General features: G+C 44.1%; 2 protein-coding genes across 3 annotated transcripts in view; one reads left to right on the top strand and one right to left on the bottom strand.

Moving 5' to 3' along the window:
• ACSF2 (acyl-CoA synthetase family member 2) overlaps positions 1-27,059 on the top strand; it is a 95,981-nt gene that overhangs the window by 39,058 nt on the left and 29,864 nt on the right. The gene's annotated exons all lie outside the window — the stretch shown is intronic.
• On the bottom strand, positions 402-26,062 carry CHAD (chondroadherin). Its single transcript, XM_061616042.1, has 4 exons — positions 25,210-26,062; positions 11,067-11,230; positions 10,648-10,793; positions 402-3,167 (listed from the first exon to the last, which is right to left on the bottom strand). Exons 1-3 carry the CDS (start codon positions 25,987-25,989, stop codon positions 10,652-10,654), a joined length of 1,086 nt encoding a protein of 361 aa, XP_061472026.1. The 5' UTR covers positions 25,990-26,062; the 3' UTR covers positions 402-3,167; positions 10,648-10,651.

The raw sequence follows: 27,059 nt of genomic DNA, 5'->3' as shown, positions 1-27,059 counted from the left end.
CTGTATTTCAGGCCCTCTAGATGTTTTGGACCTGTTAGCATGGCTAATGGTCAGAGATTATGGGAGTTGTACTCCAGTAACATCTGGAGGGCCCCAGGTTCCCTGCCCTTGCTGTCTTTGTACCAGAGAATGGTCTGAGCTTCCTCCTGGTGTAACATGTTTATCAAGAGTTTTCAGCCTATGGGATTATTCTTGTAACAAGAGCAGGGCTAGAACACACAATGTTCAGTAGTATTCATTGAGCCATTATTGATGGACCTTCTTTTCTGATTCAGGGAAAACATACAAAAATGCATGAAAACTTGGTTATTTCATCTTTGCAGCAAGAGCTTTATACAGAAGTACATAAGAAAATATATAATTTGTTTTCTACTTAAGAGTAAGAGGATCTTGGTTTTTAGAAACTACCAAAATCCTCCTAGGAGTCATTTACACATAACAGAGGAATAAATATTATATATTTATATAAATCTTTAGGATAAAAAAGCAGTTACATTGAAATTGTGGTACTATAAAATCCATGTCGATAAACCATAGCCATCATGCTGCCTTCAGCTATATGTTTTAGGGCACAGGGTTGATAGGGGGGATCATTTTCCAGGGTGGCAAATTATTATCCCTTTCTGTCATCCCCCCCCCATTTTATATATGCACACCTTGTAATATAGTCTTCTAGGACAGTGGTTTTCAAACTTCCTACCTTAAGGGAAACCTCGTCTGCATCAGTGTCTCTGCCAATGAACTCCTATGAATCTGCTGAAGAACCTGGTGGGTCACTATCTAGGTTTTACTCTCAATTTACAAGGCATGCCAGCTAGACCCATTATAGGCTTTGCCATTGCCGCATATGAGCTGAGAATACAGCCTAGAAGCTGCCCAATCCCCTCCTGGATATGCATATTGACAAGGAAGACCAGTAATGGTGAACAATGGCCAAGCTGTCTTTCAGGGAAGAGTGTTTTTTTTGTGTGTGATTAGATCAGTAATTGAGGAACCCCTAATAAGAGAGAGCTATGCTTCCAAGGAATCCTAACTTTTGTAGTAACATAGTTTGAAGACCAGTGCCTTAGAATAAGGGGGAATCCATCCTTGTTTAGCCTGGATCCTATACACTACTTGGAATCAAGTCCCACTTTATTCAATGGGCCTTTCTTATAAGTAAGCGTGCATTCGACTGTAACCTTAATTCATTATTTAGATTCCTGATTTCTGCTCAGCCTAACCGATCTAGAGGGACAGGAAAATCTGATATTATTTTCATTGTAACTAGGTAGCCCACCCATGCTGCTTCAGCTGCAGCCCTTGGCACAGACTAGGCACTGTGGTAGTGCCTTCAACAGGAGAGATGTTCCATTTCAGTCAGCTGAAGCTAGAGAGTTATATTGCATATATAGGTAGATCCTGATGATTCTAGCTCAAAACTTTCTGATTTTTTTTTTAAATGATATCCCCCTTTTCACCCATTATATCCAGCATTTTGCCACCTAGGTCTCAAAGCAGCACAATCATTTTAAGTTGCCCCTAATGTATAGTTGAAGGCAGAGCTTGGAAAAGCTACTTTTTTGAACTACTACTCCCATCAGCCCAATCCAGTGGCCATGCTGGCTGGGGCTGATGGTAGTTCAAAAAAGTAACTTTTCCAAGCTCTGGTTGAAGGACAGGTTGTGAAATCCCTTCCACAAAAATCCAAAGATAACTTTGATAACTTTCCTAGAATCCGATGGCCATCTTGTGCTATACAGGCACAGGATCTTCACCAGGTATAGGGAACCTTTGGCCTTCCAAATATTGCTAAACTACAGTTCCCATCAGCCCGAGCAAGCATGGCCAGGGATGATGGAAGATGTAGTTCAGCAACATTTGGAGGGCCAAAAGTTCCCCACACCTGATCTATGCCATGAATGAGTGGCCCAAGTCACTGTTCCTGATAAAGGGTTCAAGAATTTCTCTTAAGTTTTATCAAAGCATAGGGCAAGGATGGTGGTTTTTTTGTTTTTCTAGATTTAGTATCTAGATGGAATTAGCTATGGGGGTCCACTGCTTCCATATTTAGCAGTTCAAATGCCTGTGGATATAGAACATCAGCTGCTGAGTTCTTGGATGACTAAGCATTACAGAGGGCAGAATCACCAACTCCATAGCAGCCCAGTGATTGGTGATTCAGGAAGTCTCTGACTGACAATGGGCTTGGTGAGGGTTGGGGACAGCAGTTTGCGGCCATATTTATACTTATAAAATCAATATTTTAATATCTCAGTGGATCGCTGTAAGCAATACAGGGATGTGTAGTCTGGTGAGGATGCTGAGAATTTTCTGTTGGAGATCCCTACCACCCCTCCCCTCCCCAGTGATTATGTTTTCCTGGCTCAGAGAATGATGATTTAAACCAGTTTATATATGTGATGCAGATAGAGCTGAGTATTGCTTATCTCATGTGTCGTTGGTGCTCATTCCTTTTTCTATCCCCATGTCTTATTTCCAGTAGTCTACCATCATTGTCCCATCGCGTCTCCCATGTTGACAACCACTGCCTGGGAATGCCAAATATTAAAACAAGGCAATGCAACTTTTGCATTCAGAATGACACCTAAAAACTTTCCTCATAGTATAGGCTGTGCACAGAATTCATGGGTTTTTGCTTGTAGACTTTTAAGGTTCACCTCAGCAACAAAGCTTCCAGTGCAAAATCGTGGATCCAAGGGATTGGGGATGTGGAGGAACTTTTAATGTTCTCTATTAGTTTCCATAATGTTGGAAGGCAAGTCTTGGAGACAAACTAAGGCTGCAATCCAATATACGCTTGGGTGTAAGTCCCATTGAACCCAGTGGAGTTTACTTCTGAGTAGACATGTATTGGATTGCAACCTAAGTAGCTGAACGGCATTAAGAGAGATGACTGTACTTTACCAGCAGGATCTAGTTTAGCTTTGTCTTAGAACTGTCATGTATATGTTTAGTTGTTGTTGTTGTTCTTAATTTTTTTTAAAAAAAAATAGATATAATAACAGGAAAAATTGAATGGTGAATTCCACTCTGCAGTCTGCATTTAGGAAGAGATGAATGTGATTGGATATATGTTCTTGAAGGAAAGGAAAAGCTTGGGGGTGAAGTCAGTAGTTTTCTGATTGGCTGAAGCGGCCAGTCACCTGGACTAGCTTTCCTGGGTCCTGTGTGAAGGGGAAAAAGAAAAGACAGAAAAAATTCCATAAGCCTAAAAGTTATTCTGAGCAGATAAAGCATAATAACATTAATAATAAATGTACTGTAATTCACATTTGTATAGCACTTCACGTGCTTAATCCTTTCACCAACTCTGTAAGGTAAATAAATCAGTATTACCACCACCCCCATATTGCAGATGGGGGAAGCACTGAGAGCAGGTGTATTGTCTATGACAGCCTTTCCCAACTAGTGGGCCACCAGATGTTGTTGGACCACAACTCCTATCTTTCCTGACCATTGGCAATGCTGGCTGAGGCTGATGGGAGTTGTGGTCCAACAACATCTGGTGGCCCACTAATTGGGAAAGGCTGGTCTAAGAAAACTCAGTGAGTCCCTGGCAGAAGTCCTGGTCAGTACCTCTGTCTCTTAGCTGCCGTACTATACCAGCTTCATAAGACTGTGCATTAGGACTTGTGCAAGCTTAACATTTACTGATAATTTCTCCTGAAGTGAAAACTCAGAAGTAAGTCCCACTGTATTCAGTAGAGCTTCCTCCCTGCATAAATGCATTTAGGGTTGCAGCCCTATTAAGTAGTTGATGAACTTCTCTTAGCTGCTGCTAATATGAAATTGCTGCAAGTTACTAGATGATATCCAACCTCAGTCATACCCAGTCTTGGCCAGTTGAAATCACTGTATTTAAGTTAGCTTGAGTATGGCTAATGTTGGATATCACTTTAAAAAAAATCATATTTGAATATGAAAAACAGCTTTCATTGTTTAAATACAATAGGTAATTGTCTGAGTCTGATATTCTCAAAGCAACTTTTTGTAGCGTCTAAAAGGCAATTTGGAAGTAAATGAGCAAGAATAATTGCATAATTATTGTAATGACTCGATTTTATATCTGGACAGAAAATACCTGGTCTTTTTCTATTTTTTTTAATAAATTGAAATTCTATCCTGCTTGCTTTTGGTTTTTTTTTTTTATTAAATTTATATACCGCCCGACTAGCAATAGCTCTCTGGGCGGTGAACATAAAATAGCATAAAAATACAATGAATAACAAAATAATACTAAAATACAATCAACAATCCAATACAATAAACATTTTTAAAAGTAAATCAGTGTAACTTAAAATGCTTCAGAGAATAGGAAGGTTTTGACCTGGCGCCGGAAGGAGAGCAGAGTCGGCGCCAGGCGTACTTCCTCGGGGAGACTGTTCCATAGTTCGGGGGCCACCACTGAGAAGGCCCTAGATCTTGTCATCACCCTCCGGGCCTCCCTGTGAGTTGGAACCGGGAGGAGGGCCTTCGTAGCAGAACGTAGTGCACGGGCCGGTTCATATCGGAAGAGGCGTTCTGCAAGGTATCGTGGTCCCGCACCGTATAAGGCTTTATAGGTTAATACCAACACTTTGAATCTAGCCCGGAAACATATTGGCAACCAGTGCAAGCTGGCCAGAACAGGTGTTATATGCTCGGACCGCCTGGTCCTTGTCAGCAATCTGGCCGCCGCATTTTGCACTAGTTGTAGCTTCCGAACTGTATTCAAAGGTAGCCCTACGTAAAGCGCATTACAGTAATCCAAACGTGAGGTTACCAGAGCATGTACCACTGATGTAAGGTCCTCTTTACTCAAATAGGGACGTAGCTGGGCTACCAACCGAAGTTGGTAAAATGCATTCCTAACCACCGAGGCTACTTGAGCCTCAAGTGAGAGGGAAGAGTCTAAAAAGACTCCCAGACTACGAACCCGGTCCTTTAGGGGGAGTGTAACCCCGTCCAGGACAGGGTATATATCCACCATCCGATCAGAGAACCCGTCCACCAACAGCATCTCAGTCTTGTCTGGATTGAGCTTCAATTTGTTAACTCTCATCCAGTCCATTGTCGCGGCCAGGCAACGGTTCAGCAAATCGACAGCCTCACCTGAAGAAGATGAAAAGGAGAAGTAGAGCTGCGTGTCATCAGCATACTGATGACAACGCACTCCAAAACTCCTGATGACCTCTCCCAACGGCTTCATGTAGATATTAAAAAGCAGGGGGGACAAAACTGACCCCTGCGGGACCCCATATTGGAGAGCCCGCAGTGTTGAGCAATGTTCCCCAAGCACTACCTTCTGGAGATGACCCGCCAAGTAGGAGTGGAACCACTGCCAAGCAGTACCTCCAACTCCCAACTCCGCGAGCCTCTCCAGAAGGATACCATGGTCGATGGTATCAAAAGCCGCTGAGAGATCAAGGAGAATCAACAGAGTTACACTCCCTCTGTCTCTTTCCCGACATAGGTCATCGTACAGGGCAACCAAGGCTGTCTCGGTGCCAAAACCGGGCCTAAAACCCGATTGAAATGGATCTAGATAATCAGTTTCATCCAATAGCGCCTGGAGCTAGCCAGCAACCACCCGTTCCAAGACCTTGCCCAGGAATGGAACATTCGCCACTGGCCTGTAGCTGTTAAAATTGTCTGGGTCCAAGGAAGGCTTTTTCAGGAGTGGTCTCACCACTGCCTCTTTCAGACAGCCCGGGACCACTCCCTCTCGTAAAGAGGCATTTATCACTTCCTTGGCCCAGCTACCTGTTCCATTCCTGCTAGTTTTTATCAGCCAGGAGGGGCAAGGATCCAGTACCGAAGTGGTTGCACGTACCTGTCCAAGCACCTTGTCCACATCCTCGAGTTGAACCAACTGAAGCTCATCCAACAAAGCTCATCCAACAAAACAGGACAAGACTGTGCTCCGGACATCTCACTAGGATCTACTGCTATAACTTGAGAGTCTAGGTCCTGGCGGATACATGAGATCTTATTCTGGAAGTGATCGGCAAACTGATTACACAACAGTGTTCCTATTCATGATGTGGAAATATTTATTTATTTATAGGTTTATATCCTGCTCTTCCTCCCAGTAGGAGGAAATTGTTTGATATGAAATTTGTTCCATGTCATAAACCATGCCTGTTTAAATGTGTGGTTGCTTAATGATTCTCTCATGGAAGCAAATCATTATTGTTTTATTAATAAACCCTGTAGGACAGGGAATGTGGCAAACAAGCAGAGACAGAAAAGAAAAAGTACCCTGGAAAGAACAGGAATGAAAGCATTTGGTATGCCAATTGTTCTTTAGACACAAAAATGTTTCCATAACAATACCATTGGTATTTCCATCTGTAATCCATGAGGCTGGGAACAATCCAGAAGAAATAATATCCTTCTGGGAATAGAGAGACTTTTGATGGTACCTTTTCTGATTCTTTTTGAATTCCATATTGAAATCCCCTCTGAACTAGGGAAAAAATCATCATAAAGGGGTGGCAGGGGACATGAACCATTTCTGCAAAGGTGTCGACAAGAATCTTGTAGAATATATAGTAATTTTCTTTGTTACAGTATTAAAAGGTCTCTAAAGTGACACCTGAACATTTAAAGCAGAGATGAATCAAAGAGGAGATTTCCCATTGGTCTCAGAGGCGAGGGGAAAAAGCTCTAGTCAGGCAATAAAACATACTCTGGTATGTTCATAGTGTTCAGGAGGCAGGAGCCTCTTGTTTTTAACAGGGTTTAGCCAATAGATGAGGTTTGACTGGGTTGACATAGCATCAGGGTACACAAATATAACTAGTAGTTTAGCTTTGGCGCAAGAATCTCTCGTCTATTGCTTTCTGTTCCTCTTTTTCACTGCCCAAACCTTTGGCAACAAGAAACAGTGTTGTTTCCAACCTCTCCCCTCTGAACTATATCCTCTGATTACTGGATGCCATGTTCCAGGACATAGGGTCCTTGTGTGTAATGCAAATGTATGTATTTTGTAAATTATATCTTTAACAACTATGCAAAATGAGGTCTTCTGTTTAGACACAGAACAGGAACAGGCTAGGAACCCATAGTGCCAGTTTACATAATTATACCCTGTCAGTGGGCCTCGAGGATGAGCAGAAGAGGCTTCCACTCAAAGAACAGCTTCATAGAGCCTAGGAAATGGCCTTGTTGCTGAAGCTGCCAGTAAGGTGCTGGTTCTCTTTCGGCTAGAGCAATGTAGCAAAATAGCATAACACTGTAAAACACAGACCTCACAAACCCTCTTTTGTCTGGATGCAAACATATCATGGTAGAAATTGGTGCAAGAAAATATGTCACCTATTTTATATTATAGTTTTCAAAAAAATTATTAGGAGGAGCGGAGGGGAGCAGAAATCTAGCAGAGGGCAAATATAAGCTTGTCAGTGATGACATAGGCAGAGCCTAAGTAAGCACTTGTCATACAACCACATTTCCCTAGGCACTCAGTGGCCCCATTAGCTGGGAACAATAACAACATGTTCACAATGATAAGTGTGAGCAGAACTCCACTTATACAGGGTTTTTTTCCTGACGGCCCCTCACAACCACAATCCCCTGCAGGGCTGTGGAGTCGGAGTCGTGGAGTCAGAGTCGGAAGCAATTTTGGGTGGAGTTGGAGTCAGTAGAAATGTACCGACTCTGACTCCGGCTTCAAAATAAATTTTGATTGACAAATTTAAAAAAAAATAAATTCAAAATGTCAAAGAAGCTTCCCATGAAGTCAGCTGTAGTTGAGCATTTCACCATAACTCAAGATGGAAAACATTTTGTGTGTCAGTGTATGACACAGGACCCAGATGAAGACAAATGCTGTGATGTCAAGATCAGCGCATATTCAGGCAGCGATAAAAATGCTCCTATGAGAGCTTCCAATTTAAAAAGACATTTACAGCTCTTTCCAGGGCTGTGGAGTTGGAAGCAATTTTGGGTGGAGTCGGAGTCGGAGTAGGACAGTAGAAAAATAGAGGAGTCGGAGTCGAAGGTTTGGCATACCGACTCCACAGCCCTGGTCCCCTGCACCCTGAGGATTGCTGTTGAGGGTCAAGGCACCCGGTGGAATGGCATGGGATTGAGCACAGGGAGTTGCAGCAGGATGAGGAAATCACCAGAATTCAGGAAAGCTGCCTTACTCACAGAGAAGTGCTTTTCTACTGGTGCAGGACACCTTTGGATCTAAGCCACTATATTGACGTCTGAATGCTGGAAAAGGTTTCCTTGGAACAGAAAGGTTTCTGTGAGGGAAGAGGGGTAGATCCCAAGTGTAACAAAGCTGTGCCCACAACTGCCTTCTGAGATAAGCCAGTTGTGCACATTTCTGTCTTTCCAGGAGATATCTGCCACCACCTGCCCTTTCCTCTCACTCTGGCCACAACTGAAGACCAGAACTGTGAGTCTGATTCCTGCCTTCAAGAGGGAGGAGTGACCAGCTTTAACCCCCAAGTCACTGTGGGCAGAGGCAGTTTGCTTTCATTATACTTTCCTTTAGTCATAAGTAGCGTAACTCCAAGTGGCTGAGGTACTGGTGGGAAAACAATCCCTTCTTACACTTGTCACAAGCACACTCCAACCCCCAATTTCAAATTAAAGAATCTGTTTTATTGAGAATAGGATCTAAGAGATTAAAGGCGAAATGGAATGATTCTTGTAAGAAAAAAAAACGGGGGCTACTTCCCTTGCTTATTTCGTTTCACTTCATGTGCTCACCCTGCCCAATCCTCTCACCCAAACCATTCCCTATCCCCTTAGAGCACCTCCACCCCACTTCCTTTAAGCTTGCCAAAAGCCTTTTATGATCCTCTCTGACCTTCTCCTTTGCCCCCTCCCCCTGATGTCAAGGGTGCAAAGGAGAAGGGCAGGGAGGATTGCAGAAAGCTTAAACTTTCGTGCGTCACTGCCACCCAGCTGATTAGGATGAAGAATTGTTTCGGCAGCAGGAGCAGCACAGAACGGCAGAAGGTGGCCTGAAGATTGGTGGTGGCTGAGCAACAGATTACCAGGCGAGCCAGCTGCCGCTTCTGGCCCCATTCTTTCTTCCTGCACAGCTGCTCCTGTCGGACTGTCTCTTCATCCTAATTGGCTGGGCAGCAGCAGAAGCAGCGAATCCTGAAGCTCGCCGGGGAAGAGGAAGATGGCAGAGCCCCCAGGATTGGCTGGCTGAGGAGCCAGCAGGGCTGTGGGGGCTGCTGCATCCTGTTCTTGCTGTCCCTCTGCAGCTTGCCCAGGCCACCCATCCATTGCTTCTTGTCATGCTGTAGTTCACAGCACCCAACTGTCTATGGCTGAGCAAACTGCAGTGTGATGATGTCCTTAGATGTTTATGTATAGGAGAGTCCTAATACATGCACATGAAGGGGTCATCAACGTAGATTTAGCATATAGCATCCTTGAACCTCATGAAAAAGGAATAGTCGAGCCATTTCCCATATTTATTATGTTTTAACCTGGGTGGTCTTGAGTGACAGAGGTGCAGCCCATGAGCTGGAATTCACAAAGGCAAGAAGGCACTCTTAACACCTTTTGGGACCAGGAGATGAGGCTGAAAAGTGATAATTTAAAAGGAGATTGCCCAGTCTACCCCTGGTGGACTTGACATAATGAAAGGAGTTTTCAAATTGTGGTCTGGAAACTCCTAGAAAGGCAGATGCTATGTGTCTCCTTGGAGAAATGGAGGTTGTATGTGTTAAAGAGAGATGCCCTGGCAGGATAGGCCTGTGCTACACCAAGCAATGAGAAATAAGCCGCATCTGTGCATTTGTTCTGTAAGCTGATCTGAAATGGCCCTTAGGCCGATGTAATGTTTTTCCCAGTCTTCCTTCCTTCCTTCCTTCCTTCCTTCCTTCCTTCCTTCCTTCCTTCCTTCCTTCCTTCCACCATCAACTCTGTGGCCTCTTTATCTGTCCTCCCAGGACCTTGTGCCTCAGCCCTACTGTGTACTTTTCCCCCTGGTCTCAGCCACCCTTCTTCATGACTCTCTGTCCCTTACCTCTTCTACCTCTTGGGTCCTCTTTTAATTAAGCTTCCCAGCCAGCCTTATCTACCTATCACCCTTGACTCCCCTTCCTATAAATAACGTCTCCGCTCCAAGTTGAAACCAGAATGTGATGCAGTAATCAACCATCCATCTTCAAATATGAAACAAATACTTTCAGCAAACTAAGGACAGAACCATTGTGAAATCAGCAGAGTGCAATGTTGAGAGTGCATTTCAATGGAATTACTCATGTTTTGTACAATATAGGCTACCTTTACTGTCATACCTTTATTGCATATCAACACAGCCTACCCTGTCCCTATATCTTGTATGATTATCTTTCTTCAGTCATACTGATTTTAACTTCTCTCATACAAGGCACAGTGTTTATCGGCATTCTATTACTGACATTTTACCATGAACATGTGGAATGTTTGTAAATATTCTATAACATGACAGCAGCTTAGATAGATTCAAGAGGGGATTTACAGACAACAGAATTCTAGATGACAGATTCATAAATGTGGTCATTATCAAGTGAATGGATGGAGAAGGTATATTGGAGCCTAATATCGGGTTAATGCATGTCCATAGAAAACCCTACATTGTCTTGAATGTGATGAGGACTCTCTGAATGGCATGTAAAATAGAAAACAAAAAGCCTCAATTGCCTGTTTAATGGCGACTTCCCTTCTTCGACCTCTTAGTGGGGACCTTGCAGCTGCGGAGTACAATGGTATCTCGGATCTGCTGTCCTCGAGCCTGAGAGGGTGATGCACAGGTTGCATCAGGGCGTGATCGAGAGGATTCCAGCCACCTATAGTAGAAGAAACAAATCCTCATAGTCACAGTAGGATAGTTGTCAGAGTAGATCTCCTGAGTGAGGTTTACCAAACTCATGTCTTGTACTGGCATCCATTCATTAACTGATCAAAACCTCTCGCCCATATATATATATATATATATATATATATATAATGGGGGAGAGATTTTGATCAGTTAATGAATGGATGCACATATATATAATGAATATATATGCACACAGACACTAGACTAGGCCCATGAGATAAAGAAGGAAATGCGCTTTTACCTGCGCAGAGGTGCTAGCTGACAGGAACAATGCCAAGGGTTGTTAGACAAGGTGAGTGCCTCAAGACGACTGAAAGGAAAGGTCCTCGGAAGACTAGAAAGTTTGTTGTTCTCAATGTGAGCGGTCTTCAGTGTGGTTACACCGGTAAATGCTTTATCTGAAAACTGAACCACAAGCACAGATAGCAATCATTATGCAACCGGTAGGCTTCTCCTATAGTCCTAGTCAACAAGTTAATTTTTGCAGGCAGGCCAGTTTGAATTAGGGTAAACATTTGTGGGCTTCTGAGTGGCATCCAGTTAGCCACTGTGAAACAGGACGCTGGGTTAAATGTGCCATTGGCCGATCCAGTAAGGCTCTTCTTATGCTCTTATGACCCACAAACACAAAGTCCAGCCACCACACTAACTGCCTGCTATTTCCCGTCAGCGATGGTAAAAGTTTTAGGGGATGTGGTGGGGGATATGTAGTGGGGAATTCTCTTGGTGCCCTCTGCGACTTCACAAATTACACATTGCTTAAACTATGAAGTGTAAATACATAGTAGTACATGCCAGAGCCATGCTTGGCTGCTGCTCACTGCTAACCATATATTCTGTGGCAGATCCTGCACAATATGTGAAATGCCCCTCATTTTCCAAAATAACAGCTCAGCTCAGTGGGAGGGAGATGAAACTTTTGAGACTGGAAGGCCAAGTAATACTTCCCAATTCAAGCCCAATTCAAGGTGTTGGTATTGACCTTTAAATCCCTACACGGTTTCGGCCCAGTTTATCTCACGGAGCGCCTTCAATGCCACCAATTATGCCGCCCGACAAGATCGGCCACACAGGGCCTTCTCTCAATCCCGCCAACAAAAACAGCCAGATTGGCGGGTACTAGAGAGAGGGCATTCTCAGTGGCGGCCCCCACTCTTTGGAACTCCCTCCCACAAGATCTCCGGCACGCCTCTTCCCTAAATGTGTTTCGGAAAGCCTTAAAGACCTGGCTCTTTCAGCAGGCCTTCGGGGTATCCGGGGAGGGTTAATTGTTATAACTGTAATGCCTCCTGCCCAGTTTTAATATTGTTGCTGCAGATGTATTGTTTTTATATTGTATTATTATATTTTATCAATTGTATTCTAACAAATTTGTAAGTCGCCTAGAGTGGCCATCGGCCAGATAGGCGACAAAGAAATTAAATTTATTATTATTATTATTATTATTATTATTATTATTATTATTATTATTATTATTCCCAATGTCATTTTGGATTTCGCCCATATGGATTTCGCCATAAGTTTCTTTCTTTTTTTCCTAACCAATCTAGAGGATATTGGTAGTGGAGAGGGCATATGGCTCATGTGTAATTCCTGTGGAGGGTGAGAGCCTGTGCAGTGAACTGAATGATAGGAGAAAGTCGCCAGATGCCTTCAGAGTGAGAGTCTGTAACTGGCAGAAGGCTGGCCCACCCCGTCCCTACTGAGATAATTGGCTCAGGTAGATTTTCTTGGTGGGTTCTTGTTGGGTCCATATCAGGTGTTTAGGAGGAGTCTTAATAAGGAGGGACATGGGTGATGCCACCCCAATTTCAGTGATCATGGGTACAGGGCAGTATATCCATGGGGAGGTGGTGAATTACCATAGAAGATGAGGGCAAGGCTATCTACGCCTTGTTCCTTGCTGACACTCCTCTCATGGATGGGTTCCTCATTGCTCATCTGCTGTGCCCACTGGCCTGTGTGTGTTGTTGTTTAATGCCAGATCAGTACACAATAAGACCACACTCATCCATGATTTGATCATGGATGAAGGTGCCAATTTGGTGTGCATTACCAAGACCTGGGTGGGTCAGCTGGGAGAAGTTGATTTGACCCAGCTTTGCCCACCTGGATACTCGGTGCAACACCATCACAGGCTGCAGGGATGGAGGGGAGGAGTTGCTGTGGTTTATAGAACTTCCATCTCTGTCACCAGGAAACCACTCAGTCTTGGAGCTGGCTGTGGGGGCCTGCGCCTGGTGTCAGGCCAAGGAGACAGTAAACTAGGGTTGCTGCTGGTATACCGTCCACCCTGCTGCCCAGCAGCTTCTCTGACTGAGCTGGCAGAGGCCATCTCGGCTGTGGTACTGGAGGAGCCCAGAACAATAGTCCTGGGTGATTTCAATGTCCATACTGAGGCTGCCTCTGGTGTTCCAGCTCGGGACTTCATGGGTTCCATGACAACCATGGGACTGTCTCAAGTTGTCACCGGCCCGACACATAGGGCAGGGCACACCCTCGACTTGCTTTTTCCTCCAGATGGAGGAAGGGATGGTCTGGAGATGGGGTGGTGGATGTCACCCCATTGTCGTGGTCAGACCACTTCCTAGTGAAGTTTAGACATATGGCTCCAATCCTTCCCTGCAGGGGTGGAGGACAGATTAAGATGGTCTGCTCCCAGAGACTAATGGAATCCACTGGATTCCTGAATGCTCTGGGGGAGTTCCCAGTAGATAGAGCAGGTGACCCTGTTGACGCTCTTGTCATGCTGTGGAACAGCAAGGCGCATCAGGCTCTTGATGTGGTTGCCCCTGAGCGCCCTGTCCAGCATTGTGGAGTCTGGTTTGCACCTTGGTACACCAGTGAGCTAAGGGCAATGAAACAAGCTGGATGACGGCTAGAGTGCAAGTGGCAAAAGACGTGCTGTGAAGCTGATCGGGCATGAGTAAAACATCATAACTGTGCCTACTGTGTGGGGGTGAGGGCGAGGCCCACTTCTCTGCCTCCATCACATCCTCAAGTAGCCGTCCAGTGGAGCTTTTCTGTATTGTCAGGGTTCTGTTGACATCAACTCCAGGAAATGGAATTGTTTGCAAGGCACTTTGAGGATAAAGTTGCTCGCCTGCATAACTGTCTTGATGCCCCCTCCACATCTACTGTAGTCCTCAGTGAGATGTCCAGTGCAATGTCTGCTGCAACTTGTTGGGAACGGTTTCAGTTGATGCGGCCTGATGACATAGACAAGGTGCTTGTGATGATGTGTCCAGTGTCATGTCCTCTCGACCCTTGCCCTTCTTGGCTTATTAAAGCTTGCCGAGGGGGGTTGATAAAGTAGATCCATGGTGCGGTCATTGTGGGAGGGAGTGGTTCCAGCTGCCCTGAAAGAGGCAGTGATCTGACTGCTCCTGAAAAAGCCCACCCTAGACCCATTGGTTTGCAACAATTACCAACTGGTCACAAATACACTCTTCTTAGAGAAGGTGATTGAGAGTGTGTGGCGCAACAATTACAAGTACTCTTGGATGAAACAGATTATCTTGATCCATTCCAGTCTGGGTTCAGGCCTGGTTATGGGACTGCATTGGCCTTGGTCGCCCTGATGGGTGACCTTTATCGGGAGGATAGGTGGAGTGTGACCCTGTTACTCTTACTTGATCTCTCAGTGGCTTTTGATACCATTGACCATGGTATCATTCTGGGCCGACTTGGTGAGATGGGTATTGGAGGCACTGTTTTGCAGTGGTTCCTCCTATCTCCAAGGTCGTTTTCAGAGAATAGCATTGGGTGATTGTATTTTGGCCCCCTGGCATTTGTGCTTTGGGGTGCCGCAGGGTACCATCTTATCCCCCATGCTGTTTAACATCTATAAGAAGCCCTTGGGAGTGGTCATGAGGAGATTTGGGGTGAGGTGTCAGCAGTATGCTGATGATACCCAGCTCTATTTCTCCATAACATCTGAATCGGGAGAGACTGTGCAAGCCCTGGACCAGTGCCTGGACTTGGTGGTGGACTGGATGAGAGCCAATAAACTGAGTCTGAATCCTAGCAAGATGGAGGCACTGTGGGTTGGTGGTTCCCAAGTTAAGATAATTGGTCAGTTGTCTGCTTTGGATGGGGTTGTATTCCCTCTGAAAGAGCAGGTGCATAGTCTAGGGGTGCTCCTGGATACATCTTTGTCGCTAGAGGCACAGATGACCTCAGTGGCTAGGAGTGCCTTTTACCAGCTTTGGCTGGTAAGACCGTTGTGGCTGTTTCTGGACCGGGATAGCCTGACCACTGTTGTCCATGCACTGGTAGCCTCCAGGCTGGATTACTGTAATGCGCTGTATGTGTGGCTGCCCTTGAGGTTGGTCCAGAAGCTGCAGCTGGTGCAAAATGCAGAGGTGAGACTGCTCACTGGGGCAGGGTATCGCCAACATGTCACCCCGCTGCTGAAAGAACTGCACTGGCTCCCTATTTGCTACCGGGCCAAGTTCAAGGTTCTAGTTTTGGTGTACAAAGCCCTATACAGCTTGGGATCAGGATACCTGAAAGACCATCTTATCCCTTATATACCCAGTTGATCACTGCGCTCTGCAGGTGAGGGCCTCCTGCAGATATCATCTTATCAAGAGGTCCGTTCTTCACAACATAGGAAATGGACCTTTAGTGTGGCAGCACCTACCCTGTGGAATCCCCACTCCTTAAATATTAGACAGGCGCCATCTCCGTTATCTTTTTGGTGCCTATTGAAGACCTTCCTCTTTCAACAAGCCTTTTAAGTTGAGACCTTGTCCAAGTCTGCATCTGTGTTGGAATTGCTTTTTAATATGTTTTTAAACCTTTTTTAAAAAAAAACATTATGTTTTTAATCTTAAATTTGTTTAAGCTTTTTTAAAAATGTTTTTAAGATATCTTGTTTTAATGTATTTTAAAGTCTGTTTTTATGATGTTTTAAAGTGTTTTTAGTTCTTTTGTTTGCTGCTCTGGGCTGCTGCTGGGAGGAAGGGCAGGTTATAAATCAAATAATACATGTCAATAGCCCTTTTTTAACTGTTGCAAACTTTTTGGACCAATGTGAGGATCTGCAGGGGATCGCCTTGGGCAGAATAGCCTACACTGTGACTGCCCCTTTAATAAGGTGCTGGTCCACCTCTACAGGAGCTAAGGTTGCACCTCAGTCAAGCTAGCTGGGGGAGGGCAAGTGCCACTACCTAATGAGGAGCTCTTGGAGTTCCTGAGCTTAAAGAGCCTAGGCAGCAGTCAGGGAGGGTGCAGGGAGATAAGAAACTGGCTGCCTAGAAGGCAAGCAGAAAACCTGACGCTCTCCAAAAGCTTCCTCTGCCTGCAGGGAGGGACAGGCCCTGGAAATAAGCGTCTCCCGCCACCCCAGCCTTTTTTTTGCAGGGGGAGGCAAATGGGGATTAACCCATGGGCTGTGACCTTCGGGAGTCCTAAGAATATGCCAGCCAGAGGACTGCTGAACCGTCCCTCCCCAAGCCTCATAGCCTACAGAAAAGCGCTACTGGGAACAGGCAGAACTCTTGGCATCTACAGTGGCCATCTCAGGAAAGGATCCCAGTAAAACACAAATACAGGTAGAATGCCTTGTTGTGACCCCATGCGTGGGAATTTAGCCTTGTATTGCCTGAGGGAAGGGAGTGGGAGTCTGTAGCAAGGACTAAAGCCTCAGTAAAGTCAAATTTACTGTCCTCCTGTTTATCATGGTGTAATTGGGACTCACATTTGGGCCTCTTTCCCAAGGAACACATGGATCAAGCGGCATTCTATGTGCCACTCCCCCAGGAACAACCCACAACCAAATTACATGATATTGTGTTGTGTTTCTCCTGGTTTTTTTTTAAATGCAGCAGTTTAATCTGCCACCTGAAACTCCTGGTGGGGGAGGGGCAGGGTGAGAAAGACAGGGGCTTCTTAAACCTTTTTCTTTTGAACATTTTCCTGATGAAAATTGTGTCTCTGCCTCATGGCTTTTTTGTCTCATGAGAAAAAAGATACAAAACTACCAGAAGGGAAAAGGTTAAGAAGGCCTTTCCTGCCCTCCCCCCATCTGCCTGTGAGTCCTCCCCTTTAAATTGCAGCTTCTGTGGCTGCATTTTGTAAGGGACAACAACAGGGACAAACTGCACATGACTATCACATTTAGTTTGGCCTGCAGCGTGAATCTTCCTGAGCCCTGATGAAGAATGAAGGGTAAAAGGAGAATCCTGTCACCTTCATGAGGGCCATCATAGTATTTTTCTTCATACTTTAAAGTTGCTGAATTTAAACGTTAGGAAACCACATTTATGGCTGTTTGCCAATTACAAGAGATATTAATCACCTTTTTTGTTACGCGCCCCATGTTATTTAAGAGATGTGTGTTCACCACCACCATCACTCAATTTCTTTCTAGACATCACTTCATTTTTAAATGAGCAAAGAGATTCTTTGGCTTTTCAGAGTTGAAATCCTTTCTGGCGCCCAGTTGTCACATTCACAGAGGGGAGTATTTGTGGAGACTCAAGGGCCTGTAGACTTTGGCAGAACCTAGTGGAGTCTAAATGGAAAGTTACACTTGGCATCTAAGAACAGCAGGAACAGCGAGGCAAATTTCCACAACTTGGACTCCTCTCCCCTTTCTCGTTTTCCTCACTGGTGACTCACTTGCCCATGGTGCTGCAGAATCTATACATTTATACCATATACAAGTTTGCTTAGAAATTATAGGTCTTTTGCAGATGATTAAAGAGCTAAAATAGCTCTTTGTCTGCCTACTTATCATTGTCATTCCTTACTTGGGTTGGAAGAATTCCTGTAAATACAAACCCAACAACATAAACTTTCTTGGAAGCTACTAATTTAGATTCAAACCTATTAGCTATGGTTACAACAATGCTCTTTTTCCACCTACCACTCCCATTACTTCATTCCAGGGAAATGAGGACAGTATACCCCAAGCTCAGCAGAAAATTCCTCAAGTTAACAGCCCATTGCAGTGTTTCCACAACATACCGTACATCACTCCTCCATCTGGATGCCAGCTTTGAAGTCCCACCTGGCAATCAGCTGTAGCAGTGAAATATTCAGCTCTTTCATCTTGAAGGCAATGTTAGTACCTTAGCTAGCTGTTAATCAATACTGGGCTGGACTAATATTTGAGGGAGCAGCTACCAATGAGCATCTAATTGCTGATGAGAGCAACAAGTGCTGGAAATTCCTCTGTGGACCACCACTGAATAAATCCCAGTACATTCTGCTTGGTAGGGCTCTCTTTCACATGAGATGTGAAACCAAGCATCTCATCTCAGAAAGCTGTATGTGCTTTGAGATGTGCTTCATCCTGGAGGTCTTTGCATTATGTTTCACTGGCAGATACTGTAATGTTTGCTTCTTTGTACAGTATTGAATATTGTACCTTCTGGTGTTGAGTTCCTGCTAGACTTGTCTAGTGTAGCAATGGTTTGAATGGATGAGATGTTATTGAGTGTTTATATAGGGTGCTTCCTGTTCATTCCCAATTTTTCTCTAGTTGTGACAGGAAGTGAATCATCTGCTGAATTTGTGACCTTTCCCAGTGAAGGTGTAGCTCTGTTTTGTTCCTCAGTGGGAAGATTACTGACCCATTCAAAGAGGTTGTGCTGTTATCTCTGGGATTTTCTAGCTGAACCTCTGTTGGCTGGTATTCTGGCCTGGAAACCTAATCTACTCCCAGACAGGCTGAACCGAGCAGCCAAGTCATTGCCATATCTGAAGCCCTGCTGCTTGTGCCAGCCAGGTCACCAGGTGGGGTGTATTATTTCCCCCCCTTGAATTTATGCTGTGCTAGCTCTAAACTAGTACAGCAGAGACTGGCTCAGGATCCAGTGGATCCTGGGCCACCCTGCCCCCATTCCACCCTGTTTCAGAGCCTTATGCCAGCTACTGCTGGTGGGAACATCATGGGCAGTAGTCTGTCAACAGACCATATCCTAATTGTGTGCTGCAGGGTCTGTGCAGCAACAGAGCCCTTGAAAAACCCAGCTGGGCCATGTGGAGGGGAACCTGTACAACATTTTAACTCTCTCTAGCTGCACAGAATTTTGTTTTTTGGGGGGGAGAATTAAGTATTTTTTTTGTATTTGCAACATGCAAACTCAAGTCACATAAATGCCTGCAGTTTAATGTGTTATATTGATGTGGACATTGCTAAAGTAAACAGATTGGCCATAGGTGGATTGATTTTGCTAGCAATTTTGCAACCTGAATTGAGTTCACTAGTAATTTTTTTGTTGAGTGTGGGATCAACTGTCCACTGCGTATTTGATATTTTCAGAAAGCTGATTCTAGAATATTTCTCTGAACTCTGAGGGCAAATGCTGCCACAAATGTGAGGAAAAAATGGTAATATGAATCCGTTCTATGCATCGTGGCAGGATTAGTCAGTAATTCTGTGAAATCCTACCATATCTGCTAATGTCTGTGAAATTTCCACTGAACTATTATTATGGCTGTCTTATTAATTCATTGCCAGTACCATTCAAATTTTAAAGAGATCTTCTGCCTGGAAATATGTCATCTGGCTCTGCTAAATTCATTACACAGGGATCTATTTGCAAACATTCAAGTCAATCCAGTTTATAAAGTGCTATGGAATCCTGCTGCTTTATACATAAAATGATGTAATTTGTTTAAACTATTGATAGTTTTTGAAATTGATTGTTCCATTACTGAATCATTGTTTGTTATCTGCTTGCAGAACCCTATAATGTTGAAACAAAATGCCACTTGCTATACACAGTGAAAGGGATATGTTCATTACAGTGAATGATGAAACAGCAAACTCACAGCTGTTTAGAAATAGGCATAGCTCTGTCAAATTCTGGTTAATGGTACCAATTTGTGCCAGTTGGAAAGATGAAGAAAACTGTATGGGATACCTAAACCAAAGGAGAACCAAAAAGGTCACAACTCAGTAATAAAGCCAGCAGGGGAGTAGCGAGCGAGCGAGCGAGAGAGAGAGAGAGAGTGGAACCCTTTTCAGTTTACGCCAGAGTAATGCTGCCATGGGGAGGACAACATCAGCTTCTCCCATGTGGCTTGGTATTTCCCACGTCACCAGTGTATCAAAAGAAGAGGATTTGAGGAGTAATGTGGACGTGCGTGGCTGGGATTAGACTAGGTAGATACTTGGGTAAGTTGAAGAAGCAAGAAGCATTGGGGGTTTCCACAGGTGGAAGGCGGATTTAGACTAGGCTCCAGCATGTACACATGAAAAGTGTGGAAGCAGGGTGCCAGCAATGTTGCTGAGTCCCTTGCTTGCTATGGAATCTCTCTGTAATTCCAGTCTTTGAAGGGGAACAGTGAGTACCTTCAGTCACAAATCAGATGGGGAAAGATGTAGTGTGGTTATGGTACAGTGGACAGTTCCCTAATGGAGTTTTCCTTTGTGGGTTAGAGACCAGTCTCTTCTGATACAAAATGCAAATTGATGTCAAGTAGTAATCCAGTTGCTGGTACAACGGAAGCTCAAACTCTGACCCAGGATTCTGGACTGCAGAAAATCACCATTGTATGTCTCTGTGTTTACAAAATCCCTTCAGCATTTCTTCAGTCTTTGCTCTTTAATATCTTTCTACTTCAAACCCCAGTATTATTGCATCTTTTGTGTATTATATTCTGTTCAGGTGAATCCTAAGAGAGTTGCATGACTACTTCCAGAGTTTTTTTATATATGTCTGTCGCAAGACAATTTATTTATGCTCACATTTGTGTAATGCTGAGCTTCTTGAATACTATTGATGTAATTTGTAGATAGAAATGATCTGCACGTTCATCAAGAGGGCTTCACATTGCTCCAGTCCTGAATAAATTACCAAGCCTCTGTCCTTCCTCTCAGCCACCACTGCCTGCTTCATCACTTATAGGCTCCTCCAAACAGACTTGTTTGTTCAGCATTCATCCTGATTTACTAGCACAAAGCTTATGCAGACGTTAGACTGTGTCTGGTCCTTATTGAGTATTCATTCTGATTTATGTACAGGGCAGTTATATGACAAAGAATAGTCAACTCGATTTGCTTCTGGGGTGTTTACATGTCTTCCCATTAATCATTCGTTCACCCCACATTTTTAACGCATAATATAGGGTGCCTCTAGACTGTCAATTTCCAAACTGCAAAAAGGCTAGTGTTTTTTTTAAAATAGTGGATTTGTAGCACTAGGACAACAGTGCTTTAATCAACTTTAAATGTACAAAGCTAAAGTTCTGGTATGCACCTGAATTGTCTCCTCCCCATGCTTTTGCAAAATACTGACAGTCTGTTGATATTAGCTCTGTGCTTTTGGTGATTTTTTTTCAATGAAAAATATGTATTTAATTTTGTTTGCCAACTCTCTGTGGTCACTCACAGAACTTTATGGGGTTCATGTTGCTCTGATGTGTTTTTCTCCTTCATTTTGCCGTTCTCCATCCCTTTGAATTTCTTGGAGAGTTACTGTTTTGTTAGGAGTACTTGTGCTCGTTCACCTGGATAACCTCAGTATACCACAGCATGCTGGAAACTGTTTCCTTGTTCGCCAGGAAGTCTTCTATCCTGCTGCTTCTGTTTGATGTGGTCACTTTTCCCATTTGGGACATGCCTCATTGAATGTGATGTCACTGCTGCCTCCTGTTTACAAGAAGCACCTCAAGTATGATGCTTCAGTCTTTGGGACATGACTCATTTGCTGAGAAGAAGAGAAGTATTTTGCTGCATTGCCTGAATGTCCCTCTAGCTCTGTTGATAGGAACAGAGCTTCTTTGTGAGGTGTTGTGAGGGTTTCTCTTGAGAGATAATCAATAAACAAATCCTTCTTTATAAAGTGTAAGGTTGGAGAGGGGCAAAGAGGTGAAAATACTTGTGTGTGCTCAGTCCACCTATATGCAGAGCGTTTGCCAGTCACTGCCACCAATCTCCACTTCTGTTGTGATCAGTGCATTCACTTACTCCAACAGTAGGTAATCAGTTCGGTGTCTGGGAACAGGGCTTCCCTCTCCCCTCTTTTGTTAGCTTTGGGCATAAGCTTCTCAGCTCTTTTCCTCCAGTACTCTATTCCATTAATTTCCTAGTCTAACTTTTCCCAAACTGGTACCCTCCATATGTTGTTGCACTCCAACTCCCACCATCCCTGACCATTGACCATGCTGGCTAGGGCTGATGGAATTGGTAGTTCAAGAACATCTGGAGGGCACCAGGTCAAGGAAGGCTGTGGTCCTAGTCTCTAGCTATCACTCAATTCACTAAATACAAACAGACATGGTCTTTGCATCATTTATTTTGGGGAGCAGACAACATGACCATGGTTATGATTATTTAATGTTAATTTAGTTCAAAAGTGTGGTGGGTACCATACAGAACAATGATGTCTCCAGATGTTATCAGCTTATTAAACAGATGAGATCAAGGCAAGGGGTAGGGACATTCCAAATGACTAACTAGAGTGGGGGCAAGGGGTAGGTAGGTAGGTAGGTAAGTAGTAGAAGTGTTAGAATGATGCAGAAAAACATTAGTTTCTCTTCAGGAGCAAGGAAAAATGTAAAATGTAAAGAATCAATCAAATGCAGATCTACTGGTCAATTCCCCCCCCCAACATTTCATCAGTATCTCAACTACCATTTTATTAATGTAACATCATACAGAACAAGGTCACAGTTATAGAGATGATTACTTATTGTCTAACTTAATTTGTTTTATCATTGTTGGAAGATAAAATAGCTTTGAAATGAAATCCTGGTTGTTCCAAAGAACTAGGGGACAGACACAAGGCCTACAGTCTTGGCAGAAGATAGCAGCAAATCATTAGTAAAATGGTAGTTGAGATACTGATGAAATGTTGGGGGGGGAAATTGACCAGTAGATCTGCATTTGATTGATTCTTTACATTTTACACTCCTAGATTTGAAATAAGTTGTTCTGAAATAATTTCTTCACAGTCATCTCTCTCTCCATCAAGTGCATTCCACAGTTTTTGTTTCACAGCAATAGCCAAGATGACTGGCTCAGAAAGAGTTTCTTTGCAGTGGTTACTTAGGGCCCTTGACTCTCCTGTGGTAAATATTTTGCCTTTCCTTCTTTAAAATTAGTAGAATGTCCACTTATCAACAAGAGAATAATGCTCCTATGTTCATAGGTCACACCATACATTTAATGCACTCTTATATCACTTTAACAGTCATGGCTTCACTCAAAGAATTCTAGTATCTTTAGTTTAAGGGTGCTGAGAATTGTTAGGACACCCCTTAACAAACTACAATTCCCAGGATTCTTTGTGGGGAAACCATGACTGTTAAAGTGGCATAAGGATGCTGTAAATGTATGGTGTGGATGTGACCCTATGATATAAGCAGACAAAACTATAAAGTTTGACAAATGGGAGAGAAAAAGGGAGGAAGTAGGGAGTTCTATCCTTTCTACATCCCAGTCACTTTTTCTCACCCAACATTGGGGCCATTGCCTCAAGCACAGCAAGAGGTGTAGCCAGTAAGGATGGACAAATCTGTCAATTTCAATTTCTTCCAATTTTGCATTCGGTTTACTCTATGTCTGCATCAGTTGGGATTTTGTAAAATCTGTACGTTTTTCCTAATATACACATTTTTGCTAACAGTTTCCCCTAATATTCTGCATTTTTGTACATTATTTTCATTAATACACACTTTTTGGGGCATGTTGTTCTCTAAATGTACATTTTTTTTTGTTGGAGAACTGCATCACAACATTTGGAGAAGTGTGAAGGATGGCTGCATTTCAGTTCAGGTAGTGGCTTAGGTGGTGAGAATTAGTGGGTTCACATTAAAATGTGAACTAAACTAATTTCTTCCTATCCGTAGTAGCCAGTCATGCTTTTCTAAACCTGGCACTGTCCCCTTCTCCTCCAATTGAACATAGCCTCCAGATCCTTAGGAGAAAGTAAGAATATTTTTGCCCTCTTTGAAGCTATGGTTAAGGAGGGAAGACAGACAGTTCCCCCTTTCTGAACCAAGTGTGTGTTTCCAATTTCCTCTCCCAGTTGCTCTGGGGCTGCCTATTGCATCCCCATGGGTATGCTTCCAGGTTGTCAGGTTTTACTTCTCCCTCAATATTATTCTCAAGTATAGCACTTTTCTGAAGCTGAACGTTGGAAGATTCAGGACAAACAAAAGTACTTCTTCACTCAGAACATAGTTAAACTGTGGAATTCACTCCCACAGGAGGCCGTGATGGCCACCAACTTGGATGCGTTTAAAAGAGGATTAGACAAATTCATGGAGGATAAGGCTATCAGTGGCTACTAGCCATGATGGCTGTGCTCTGCCTCCATTGTCAGAGGCAGTATGCAAGGTGCAGAAGGGGAGAGTGTTCTTTGCACTCAGGTCCTGTTTGTGGGCTTCCCTTGGGCATCAGGTTGGCCACTGTGAGAACAGGATGCTGGACTAGATGGGTCACTGGCCTGATCCACCAGGCTCTTCTTATGTTCTTTGTCCCATTGGAATGAACTGTATGATTAAGGTTCACTGTAGCAACACCCTCTGCTCCTAGATGTCTCTGTGTCTGGAGTAAAAAGCAGGAGGTGCGTCTCTCAACCATATCCCAGACTGTATGCCACATATTTTGTTCCATAGAACTCTGATGAGAGTGACTGAGAACCAAACCAGCCCCAAGCTTTGTTTCTTAATCATGCTAGAGCATTACAGAACACAGAGATACTTTCAAATGTCTGGATTAGAAGCATTTGCAGTCATAATGATTGATGGTGTATATATGGAGAGAATTCAATAGTGTCTCCCAAGTGCAACATATTACTTTTCCCAATAAAGTGAGTGACAACTATTCATTCATGCACTTAAAACCCTGACCCTGGTGAACTTAAATATTGAGATTCATAGCCGTTAGGAATACAGCCAAATCCTGTGTCCATAAGCCATGCCTTGGACTTGGTTCATGCTAAAGCAGGAGTGGCTGACCTTGCTTGGCCCAAGAGTCACATTCACCCTTGGCCAGCCCTCCAGTGTCTGCATGCCAACAGTGGGTGTGGTCACCCTACACCCTCCCATTCACACATAAACACAGGCAGACGGCCCATCCCCCATGCAGATCAGCTGAGGAGGGAAACGTTATCACCCTCTCCCTGCATATGAAATGACTGATCTAGTGACCAGGGAGGGGTCGCATGCATCCCTATTCTGGCCACCCCAGCATGGTCTACTTTAATATTTGTTTCTTTTTGATGCCAAAATTTGGGGGGGGGGGGTGCAGGGGGGTGCAGAAAAATTTGCTTGGGACCTGGGTCAGTCCTGGTTTAGCCACCCCTGTGCTGGAATGTGATGGAATTTTAGGAGAGTGGGATGGGATATTTAGAATGGGCAAATGGATGGACAGACAGATCAATCTAGGAAGGAGAGGGGAAGTGTTGAGCAATGCTTACCTTTTCTAGACTCATGTTGTCCAGGCTGAGGGTCTCCATGTATCGCCCAAAAGACTGGAAGGCTAAGTCTGGAATGGTCTTCATGGGATTGTGCGAGAGCTTCAGGTCCTCCACTACTCTCAGCTTGCTCATTGCAACCACTGGGTAGGTGGTCAGCTGGTTCTTATCAAGGTGGAATATAGCTAGGTTTTCCACATCATCCAGGGCCCCAGGTTGGATGGAGTTGATGGAGTTATTGGAAAGATAGAGCCAGCGAAGGTTTTTGGCACCATGGAAGGCTCCTGATCTCAAATCTCGGAGCTTGTTGCTACCTAGCTGTAGGATGTAAAGGTTAATTAGTGGGGAGAGGAGCCCCTTAGGCAGGTCAGGGATCTTGTTATGGTCTAAGTAGAGGTAGGTGAGTTCTGTCAGGTCATCAAAGGCTCCCGTCTTTATGACGCTAATGTCATTATTAGACAAGTAAAGGTAGACCAACTGCTTCAAGCCGCGGAAGGCTCCGCTGGAGATCTCTTTGATGTGCGAATGTTGGAGGTGGAGGGAGACAAGATTTTTCATCTCCCTGAAACCATTGGTAGGCAGGATGGGGAAGCTGTTCCTCTGCAGATTGAGGAGCCGTGTCTGCTCAGCTACCTTGGGGATTTTTCTCAGTCCAACGTTGTCACAGATGACATGATGGAGGTCTCCTCCATGACAGTGACAGTTCTGAGGACATGCCTGGAGAATGGGCAGAAGGCATACCAGCAAGCCGAAGAGCTTGAGAAAGAAGCCTGATCGGTCCATGTCCACAGAGGCTGTGATGGATGTGCAGGGTGGAGGAGCAGCAGCAGCAGCAAGAAGAGGAGGAGGGAGAAGGTGGAGTGAAAGGGAGAGTGAGCCTGCAGCAAGCTGAACACAGCCCTATTTATAATGTTATTAAAAAACAAAATCCCTTCCCACTAACCGCAGGCAGCAGCCAGACTCTGACTTGGAAGTAATCTGGCCTTGGGAACTTGGTGTGACTTTAACCCCTTGGCACCAGGCAAGCAGAGGTGGATCCTCCTTCCATCTCCTCCTTAATTTTGATGGTGCAGGGAGTGCTTTCCCTGCTAACAAATTATCACAGAAAACTGTATTTGCATGTCTACTGTTGAGGGAGATTCTCGTTATTCCCCAAAACCATGTGTACAGGAAAATAAAACCTGTCTCTAACAGATATGGTGAGGGGGAATTTCTCTTTCTTGCATTCTAAACAGTAGCTAGTAGGAGAGGCTTGTCAGCTCAACTAATGTAGAAATCTGAATTCTTTCACCATCCAGTTCACTGGGAATGTATGAACAGGGCATCTTTTTGTCTGTTCCACTGAGCACATTGATTGGTAATTGTGGATGCAAACCACTCCCCACCCTCTCCATCTGGCTTACATGGAGCTCAGTGATATGCATCTTTTATAGTTTTCCACTATTTATAATACTAATGCCAGTAACAGATATATTCTTAGAGTTAACTGCTGATTGATCTTGGATGTTAAGTAATACAACCCACACCAATGCTGTACTGTTGTTTTGTATGGATTTATCAGCTATGTTGTAACTTGGATTCAAAATAATTTTGCTGCTGTTCATCTATATCCTGAACCTTTAGATGACCATAGACCAGATATAGCTAACCTGATGCCCTCCAGATATTGTTGGACTCCAACTCACATCAGGGCCAGCCAGTATGGTAAATAGTCGGAGATGATGGGAGCTGGAATCCAATAACCTCTGGAAGGTATAGCACTGGCTACCCTTACCTTAGTGTAGTCATTTCCCTTTAACTTCTTTGGGTGGATGAACAGAGGTACAGTGGGTGATATCCAATATTTGCCATAT

This window comes from Rhineura floridana, chromosome 3, assembly GCF_030035675.1.
Source record: "Rhineura floridana isolate rRhiFlo1 chromosome 3, rRhiFlo1.hap2, whole genome shotgun sequence".
In the NCBI taxonomy this organism is placed as follows: domain Eukaryota; kingdom Metazoa; phylum Chordata; class Lepidosauria; order Squamata; family Rhineuridae; genus Rhineura; species Rhineura floridana.
Note: the sequence above shows the minus strand (reverse complement) of the source record. Positions and strands in the feature narration are given on the sequence as shown.

Coding starts and splice junctions, on each gene's coding strand:
- CHAD (XM_061616042.1), bottom strand. CDS start 25,989: ATGGACCGATCAGGCTTCTTTCTCAAGCTCTTCGGCTTGCTGGTATGC. Junction 11,231..25,209: donor ACAACATGAGTCTAGAAAAG/GTAAGCATTGCT, acceptor CTTGTGGTTCAG/TTTTCAGATAAAGCATTTAC. Junction 10,794..11,066: donor CAGCTAGCACCTCTGCGCAG/GTAAAAGCGCAT, acceptor CTTCTACTATAG/GTGGCTGGAATCCTCTCGAT.